The sequence below is a fragment of the Xenopus tropicalis genome, chromosome 6, assembly GCF_000004195.4.
Source record: "Xenopus tropicalis strain Nigerian chromosome 6, UCB_Xtro_10.0, whole genome shotgun sequence".
NCBI classification, from domain to species: Eukaryota; Metazoa; Chordata; class Amphibia; order Anura; family Pipidae; genus Xenopus; species Xenopus tropicalis.
In genome coordinates this window covers 120982681-120992459 of record NC_030682.2, presented here as the reverse complement: position 1 = coordinate 120992459, position 9779 = coordinate 120982681, and the positions used below count along the sequence as shown (strand labels likewise).

At 38.9% G+C, this 9779-nt stretch overlaps 1 protein-coding gene across 1 annotated transcript in view; it reads right to left on the bottom strand.

Annotated features, from left to right (window-relative positions):
* Positions 1-4182: 4182 nt before the first annotated feature.
* The window catches only part of kcnb2 (potassium channel, voltage gated Shab related subfamily B, member 2), a 118226-nt gene continuing 112629 nt past the window's right edge, over positions 4183-9779 (bottom strand). Inside the window, exon 3 of the mRNA XM_002937071.4 lies at positions 4183-7654. Within this exon, the coding sequence (XP_002937117.3) occupies positions 5528-7654 (2127 nt within the window). The 3' untranslated portion in view covers positions 4183-5527. The remainder of the gene's footprint in view (positions 7655-9779) is intronic.

The window sequence follows — 9779 nt, the reverse complement described above, 5'->3', positions numbered from 1 at the left end:
GCTTGGGAACAAACATTTTTCAAACATAGAATCTTTTGCTGAAGCCTGGTACAAAATTGTGCATATATTTGCAGCCCAAAACACCACTTGTCCTTGCCTCTGTGCTTCATGCGCTTGTTCTTTGATTAAAGCAGATATGTATATTGTGGGCCTCTGTTTAGGACCTATTTTATTCCCCCAACTACATAAAGGAAAAAATCCCCCCCCCCTGTTTTCTTTACAAAAGCTCCTGTGAAAAATGTGCATATACTGTACATTTGAACTTCAAGAAACAAATATAAAGTGAATAATGTACCCCCTGTTGTAGTGCATTTATACAGGTCATGGAACTCCTTGTACAAGGGGTACATTATTTTTATAATGCACAAGTTTCAGTGTGTCATGTGACAGAATTATCACTAAGCACCAAATATAACTGATGACATCACCAAGCGCTGTTTATAAGGATATCATTTGCAGGATACTCCTGGCTATTTTGTATTACATTACAGGTATAGGACCCGTTATCCAGAATGCTTGGGACCAAGGGTATTCCGGATAATGGGTTTTCGGATAACGGATCCAATACCTGTACTAACTTTTAATAAAAGAACAACAAAACTTCTCATGTTCAGTGATGGTAACTACAAATATTATTATTTATAAAAGATCCTAGCTTTGCAAAGCCATTACCTGCTTACCTGGGTCATCTCATTGATGATCGCTTGGACTTAAGGTCTCTGTATTTATCAATGTTCATATCCAAACACAAGCATATTATCATTCTTTGAAGCCTACCAAAGCTAAATTTCCTTGGCCTTCCTGCTGATATTTGCAAGATTTGGAATCCTAAAACTTCCTCTAATGCTTGCAGCAGATGTAAACAAGGAATAGCTTAAACTATATTGTAACTGAATGAAAGGAATAAGGCGCACACTTCGCCTCAGGGGCTCTACCCTCCCTAAGCACCCCTCGTCAAGACAACAGACTGTCCTTTTTCGCTAGCCTCACTGCCTGTTACTGCTAGAGTAAACTTGCGTACCTCTGCTACCACTAGTTAGTCTAAAGTACCAACCTTCCCAGTAGGTCTGGCCACATGGTCTTGCTGCTTCTTCTTGATGTTTCCAGGCCAAAAGGCACAGCTAATATACTCCCTTATATAGGCTCTCAGGTGGATTTTGGCCACCTGCATAACATAAATAGAATAAATTCTTTATTTCATCTTATTACAGATGGGCAATAAGTCTGGGTATATATTGCAATATATTCAAGCTGGCCAACTAAGACAAAGTCATCCCCAGTCTGGCCAGTCCTACACTCACTTTAATCTGATTTATTAAGAATTCTACTGCTTCATTAAACATTTTACATAGGGACTAAGTTTTTCCTGCAACTTAATTGCTTTGTTGTTGGCCTTCACTGGGATCACCTGACTGTAGTTGTAGCCAATAAGAGGGAAGCCAAGTAAGTGTCAATGACATATCGCTAGGGAAGCTCTCTCCAACTCTGTGTTGGTCGCAGGGTTGTCAAAACAATGGATGCAGTAGACATTTATGAATATTTATTAGGATTTTAATCATTCCCTATTTTCCAACAATTGTTCTCCTTTTTACAAAATCCTGAGATGACTCTTCAGCAAGCAAAGCCTTAACTGGAAATTTGCTCCCCACTCTGCGTCCTGGAGTATTTGTTGTTCTGTAGATCTGGTGATTCTTTCTATTGGTTATAAAACCCTTCTCATGTGTTGATGAATGTGTATAGTAGGACAAGGCTAAAAGGTTAACATTTACAGTAAAAAAAGGTAATGGTAAAGGTAACGGTAAACATTTCTGGGAAGACTGGGAGATTTTGCACAATACCACAGAGATTTATGGGTTTCAATTACCAGAGGCCATTTTAATAGAGGGGAATTTATGGCACTGTGCAAGCTGAGTATTATATAAATAGCCAAACACATATAGGATGTTCCCATGCTAGCAAGTAAACACATGCATAAACAAGCTTGTAAAAATGAGTTGCTATCTTTTCTATCTAACTGGCGTAGGGAACACTGTGATGTGCTGGAATAAGGGGCCCCTGGGTCCCAAAAAACTCAATGCACTACAATCAATATCAGCTTTTTATTAAGGCAATCTCTTGCCCCTCCTCACACTGTTTTAGCCTATGGCCATACAAGGCTGATTCTTGGCCTGTGGATGGTATGTTTCCCACCGGCGATTTCCATTATCACCGGTGGGAAAGCATTTGGAGGAGGTCACTTGCCCATGATTAATTGCAGTGCGACTAATCTCCTTGTCTGTCTCCTTAAGATGGCCATACACTGAAAGAACCGATGTGGGCAAATTCAGATTGATCCAATTCGGTTCTCGGGCCAAATGAATGGAACATATCGACGAGATAAAGGCTGATGGAACAAGGACCGCATCAATGCACTAAATCTTTCCTTACCCTGACAGGATTTTTAAACCTGCCTGATCAACATCTGGCCTATTTCAGCCATAAATCGGTTAGGCATACCTGTCTGAGGGCCCAAACAGGGGCCAATAAGCTGCTGCTGATACCTACAATTAACTGCAAAGCCTGACCCAACATCACTGTAACAGGAACACTTTCACAACGACTGGAACTCCTCTGACGATTTCTGCGTGTGGCTGGATGGGACACTCATTGTAAGGTTTAATTGCTGACTACCCAATCACTTCACACACTGAAATCAAATGGGAAAAGTGCGCATTTCCAGTCAGCCGCTCTGTAAAGTTTTTTGTTGTGACGGCTGGTTAGGCTTAGCAGTGGGATGTCATACAGAATTCAGCATTGTATCCAGCTCCACTGACGACCAATGTTTATTATTAGCTATTAAAAGACTGAAGCTTTTTCTGTTGGTGACTAAACAAGATGGTTATAAAATGTTAAGAGCACATAAATAGAAGGAATCCAGAGAGATGCATCAAAGGGGATGAAATGAGCGCAGATGGAAAAGGGAGAAAAGTGGGTGTCTGTACCCACTGCTATTTCACTGTATAATACACTTTGGTTTCCTCTTTTTACTTTAAATAATGCAGTTTGGATATGGGTAACCACTGCTTCTCATTGTGTATTATGTACTAACTCTCACAGTTTAAAGGGATTCTGTCATTATTTTTATGGTGTAGTTTTTATCACTTAATTACACTTTTTACATAGCAAATAATTAATTCTACTTCATTCTACCATTTAAAATGTTGTTCTTGAACCAATAAATATTTTTTTAGTTGTAATATTGGTGTGTCGGCACCATCTCAGCGCATTGTGCCCGAGTCTGAGCTTTCAGAAGGAGCCAGCGCTACACATTAGAACTGCTTTCAGGTAACCTATTGTTTCTCCTACTCCCATGTAACTGGAGGAGTCATGGCTGGACTTTGGTGTTTTACTATGCAGTGCTATTCTCATATTTACCAGGGAAGGGGGTGATATCTCTTCAACTTGTAGCGCAGGAGTAAAGAGAGACTGAAGTTTATCAGAGCACAGGTCACATGGCTGAGGGCACCTTGGAAACAAAGATGTGTCTAGCCTGTTGGAGTAGCACTATTAACTGATGCATTTGGTAAAAAAACATGTTTTGCCTTGACAGACTCCCTTTAAGCTGTTTCAAGTTGGCTGCAGAAAGTTGTCTTTTTTTGTGGTGGTGTGCGGCGTGCGCCGATTATTATTAGGTCTTTCCACCCACCTCAAGTAAAAACAACTATAAGTCAATAGTGTAGTCCAAGTTTACTGGATCTCCCCTCACTCTCCAGCTCAGAATACTCATTCTCCTTAGAGTGAATGTCCACACAACTTTAAAACATACTAAATAAACCACTGCAATGGTTTATTTGAGTTCTAAAATGCTATCAAATAATGGCAATAAATACAGTGACTGGGCGGCATAAAAATACCTTTATAGTTATAACCTCGTTTTATATTGTTGCTCTGGTGTGAATAATTTTGATAAATAGTCCCCTTCGTGTAGAAAGTCGCAGTTGTTACTGTGCAATCTGATTAAACAATTTTCAAAGATTACATCTTGAACCGTAACACTGGTGAGCAAATATTCTGAAGTTTCTTTCAGGGACTTTTCTAATTCTCTAGGTTCATATGCCTTTATTGCAGAGCCAGAAGGATCCTTACCTGCTTTGTGCACTCCTTTGTCTATTGTTATTGTGTAATTTGAATAATAAAACAGGCTTAGTGGGAAAGACAGAATGTGCATTTAATAAGAAATAAGCATTCAATACCAAACCTGAGCTGTATATGGTTTAGGGTAGCTGTGCGTTACATAGTATATGTCAAATGAACTCTCTCCTATACCCGTATATTATAAGGTGCCAGAGTTGCCCTTCCCCTGTTTATTTAATAACACAGAATGTCAAAATGAGTCTTTCTCTACAACAGTATTTAATGGAGAATCTATGAATATGCTAAAACTGTGTCGGATGTATTTTTGTGTGTGCGGACAGGGGTGTGTGCTGAAATGACATTTTCACTAAATAAAAGAAATAAGCACTTAACAGAGAAAATACAACATACAGAAATTTGGACCAAAGAAAAAATGACATTAAATATGGACAGACAAAGGGGGTTATATCGAGGCAATTGGCACTAGTTATGTGGCGATCAATAAATGTACCTTTGGATCTGACTGTGGGACATTATTATTGATAACATATTGGCAAAACATCAGTCTTCACACCCGTGAATCTGGTCAACAAATCTCGCCTATTTTTTGTAACTTTATTTTTAATAAGAAATGAAAAAAACAAAAAGGGAAAAAAAACAGTTATTATGCACAGCAAAAAATCTGCAGTGATTTATAGCACAATAAATAAAAAATATTCTCTTCATATATACCAACAAATGTTTCCCGAACACAAAGCGTTATATTTAATCTGCATAACATTTCCAGTGTTACTAAAGCCTGCCACACAACGGAGATCAGTGCATTGGAATGCAGACCTGTAGAGCACTGGACAAAGTCATGCAATGGTTGCAATTGTGCAACATGTCTGTACAGATCCTCTGAGCAGTGTATACTGTGAAGGAAGTACCTATGCCCCAGTTTCCCATATACAGTATATTCATATATATATATACCCTATATACTTTTAAAACTCTCTCTTCTAGGTAACATATGTACACATGTAGGCTTTCTTAAAGCTCAAAGCACCTTATCCTTCGGCATGTATGCGCTGACTTCTTAATCCCAACTGCTGCCCTATAGCTGTGAATCAATTACAACGCCTAGCATGCTAGAGTGCTGCAGGACGGGCATCACCTACAGTTTAAAAGATCAAAATGCCAGGATATGCAGTACAGCAGCTCAGAGCAACGCTCTCTTTATTAGAAACATCTTGTGTCTTGTTTAAAAAAAAGTGTATCTCATGAACTATAGAAACTAAGCAATCCTTCATGCCATGCAAAATTAATGGTTTGTGTTCATCCTCAAAGCTTCTCTTCTTCAGTTTGCAGGCATAACCATCCTTAGTGCTTTTGGGGGGAAAAGTCATTAAGTCATTATTGCTTTTGCAACTAGTCACATGCTGGTCTCACGTGTTTGACAATAACCTGTCTCCCCCGTGTCCGGGTGGACTTCTGGGACAAACAGATGATTTTCCACCTTGCTCTCTTCCTGATTTGTTTCCTGATTTGAATCCACCTCTGGGAGGTAAATGTCCTGAGTACAGTTCTGACTTACGATTTTCTGTGGTGAGAGCACAGACGTTTCAAGGTTCACAAAGTGTCCTTCAGGCTTTTCCTCAGTGCAGTTTGTTTTCATGTTCTCCTGAGTATTGTTTTTTTCGCCACAAATTTGCATAAAGTCTTCGTCTTCGGTGCCAATTTCAGTGAAACTGCTTTTCATGTTCGAAGGGAGCGCAAAAAGTTTGGGATTATGCTTTGGAGACACCTGCAAGGATCTGGAATGCTCACTTGATGAATCTGTTTGCAAGTTTGATGGCTGCTCCTGAGATGGATAATCTCGCAGGAAAATTGTGCTTAGCTGCAGATGGGTGTACAAGGGATGGTCTATCATGTTTACTGGCAAAGCACTTGTAAAGTTTGTTGGGCCTGCTTGAGACATGCCCTTTCCTTCTTTGAAATTGACTTTGAGAGACCGTGATCTTAGGGGATTATTCCTTCTCAGAGAGCATTCAGGGCTTTCTACTTCATTTCCAGCTTGGTCTTGCAGTAATATTTTAGGGGTTCCATTATCATTTTTATTAGAACGCTCAGATAACTTATATTCAAAAGTAACATCTTTGGGAGCAAAACCCATGTATTTGGAGCGTGGCAAAATCTGAGTCACGTTCCCGTCATGGCCTTCCTCAGGCACTGTGTAGGAAGGGAACCGGATTTCAAGGTTACTTCCAGGGTATGGCGTAAGGGGAGATCTTTCTGTTTCTGTAAAATCAGTTGCACAACTTGCAAAACTATCTATGCTGGAAACACTTCTCATGTCAGTGACTATATCTTTCTGAGCCACTGAAAGTTGAGTCTTTTTTGTTGAAACCTCCTCCATTTCTATTTCTTCTTCATATGCAGGTGGAACAGCAGCCTGTTCCTGGAAGGATGAATTGACACTGGGATGTGACTGAGCTTTTGTTATCTCATTGTACAGCTCCTCTAGTTTTTGAGCACTGAGATGCTGTGGGCTAGAAGAAGCATTGTTGAGTTGTTCTTGGGAATCGTGTTGACTCACCTCCTGATACTTATTATCAAATGATTTGTTTGAACTTGTTTCAGATAAAGTCCTTCGTGACCATTTCCATCGACTTGGGGATAAATGATTATCACTTGGCTTCTCCATTTTATTAGACCCATCTGCTGATTTATCTACTACAACATCAATCAGTTCCATACTGCGTGCAAATGCGTCTTTAAGATTCATAGACACGATGCTTCCATTTCTCTTTGCCCTTTCAAGTGCCTCTCTTCTCTTTATTGCCTTCTCCTGCCGTTTCTGCTCTTTGTAGAACTCAGAAAAGTTATTCACTATAATTGGTATAGGCAATGCTATAACCAACACACCAGCAATGCAACAAAGACCCCCAACTATTTTACCTAGTAATGTCTTAGGATATATGTCCCCATAGCCAACTGTAGTCATGGTAATTGTAGCCCACCAAAATGATGCTGGTATGCTAGTAAACTTTGTTGCGTCCTCATCTTTTTCAGCAAAAAACACCAAACTGGAAAAAATCATAATCCCCATTGCCAAAAATAATATTAGTAATCCCAGTTCATTGTAACTCCGTCTGAGGGTAAATCCTAATGACTGAAGCCCCGTGGAATGTCTGGCCAACTTAAGGATTCGCAATATCCTCATGATTCGAAATATTTGGACAACACGCCTTACATTCTGGAACTGAAGCACACTTTTGTTTGACTCAGTGAGGAAAATGGTGACATAATATGGTAAAATGGCCAACAGATCAATGATGTTCAAAGGACCTTTGAAAAACTTCCATTTGTTTGGAGAAGAAAGGAAACGCAGAAGATACTCCATGGTGAACCAAGCAATGCATACAGCTTCAACGTGTGCCAGCTGTGGGTTGTCATTGGGTTGTCCAAACTCGTCAGTTTCTTGCAAATCAGGAAGTGTGTTCAGTGATAATGCAATGGTTGACAGTACGATGAACAGGATTGATATAATGGCCAAAATCTGAAAAACAAAACAGAAAATAAAGATTTATTAGAAATGAAAAAAATACTTTTTGTTTATCCAGCAACCCTAAAGCTGCCATTTATTGTGGTAATTGAAGCCCTTCTGACTAACATCTCTTTTGGTAAGGTTACATCTTTATAAGTTATATTATTGTTGCATTTCTTATCATAATATTCAATCTGATTTTTTTCTGGAGGTCTGCACCCATATCTAACTGCCAGTTACTCTTCATCTCAAAACGATTGCTACAGTAATGGCTTATGAAATCAACAGCAATCATCATGCAATGCTTCCAGTATATCATTGGTAGTCTAAATATATTTTGAAAATAATATTTTCACCAGAACTTATCACCAAATAGGTAGAGTGGTAGGGCAGAGGGCAGCCAAGGGACCTATTTGTAAAGCATTAAAGTTAAAAAGATGGTTTGAGGTTCTGGCTGATTTTAAAGCTCGCTTGTTTATACAGCTACATCATTGGCAGAAATGTTTCTGCCAGTAATATGGGGCTTGGACTGGATAGCTATGGATTGTATTTGGATTCCTGTAATCTGTAGCTGTCGAACAGTGAAAAATTTGTTACTAATAGATGGGCAGATTGGTTGATATCTAATTGTATGGTCCATGTCTCATTAGTTGGATAGCTTCAAAGATGGACGTCTTTGAAGGTATGCAACTGATCAGACATGGTGATTCCCTTGACCTCAGTGATAAACAACGTATTCCCTGGACCTCGATTATCTTAAAATGTCTGTTGTTTGAGAGTGGATGCCTATTTGGGCCAGTTAAGCTTATGATGCACATTAATCCTGCCCCTGTTAGAATTCAATACAAATATGGCAAAGACAAGGTTCTAAAATGTCTTCTGTATCTAAGACATTTAAATAAGAAATTGTGACCATGACATATATTAAACTTTGCCATTGTCATGAATGGTAATTATTGAGAAAAGGGCAGAATCTTTGCAACTCTACCACTTAGTAGTTGTTTTTGTAATGTATACTGTTCATATCTGGATTTGATATTTATATTTATTTTTTAATATGATTACTAGGTGTACACAAAATTGGAAGGGTACCTCAAACCTTAACCCTAAGGGTTGTTCTAAGAAAATAAGAAACACCTGTTATGCTATTTGAACTCACTTATGAAGGAGGGGGGGCATGTTCTTGTATGAAAATGTATTTTGTACATAATGACCTCTCAATATGCCTTTTGAATACGGCAGAATAAGCTGTGTAAGCCAATTTGCCCATTCAATGGCCGTAGCCCTCCATCAGAACTGATCAACAGACTGAAATTTCAGGATACAACCCTCATGAACTTGGCTACATACTCCAATGCCAATAACCCATGCCTGATGTTGCAGGTAAGGTGACCAGATCACTTGAAAATTCAGGGACATATCTAAATAAATAGATAAATACATGTTGCAGGGCAGCACTTATTGCATTTCATTTAAACTGCAATCGGTTCAGCCCTGCTAGCTGGAATCTGGTCACCCTAGTTGCAGGTGATTGACCAGCTGTGCCAGGCAGTCGTTGCCCCAGAAGTAGAAAAAAAAGAAATTTCAGCAAATGTTTAGTACTTCTATGAAAAGTGGTGTGTAAGAATTCCTAGTAAATCAATTTCGATACATGGTAGCTTGTTGTTTGCTTATGTAAAGGGCCAGGCATTCTGCTTCAAATCCACATCAGTTAGGCTCTTGTGCTACTTTTGCAAAGGCACAGGGTATTTCTAAAGAGACTAATTGCATTATTTATATGTATTACGGCAGTCTACTGCCTGCTGGGGAGGCTTGAAACACAGCAGCAGCAAAATACTAAAATATTAATGGCAGATCAATAAAGTCTGCTACATTTGTAAAGTTTAATAGCAGCAGCATGTGCCTAATTATGATTAAGGATGGTAAATATATTATTTAATGTATTATATTCCCACCAGTCAGTTAAATAGTTAGCAAGCATTAAACCAAACATGTATACTTCTCTGTTAAAGGGATAAACAGAAAGAATACAATCAATTTTTGGACAATATGGCGAAAGGACATTTTATTGATCTGGTTTTCAAGGGGAAAAAAATCCCACTGCAGATTTGCTACTTAATAACCCAACTTCTCAGCA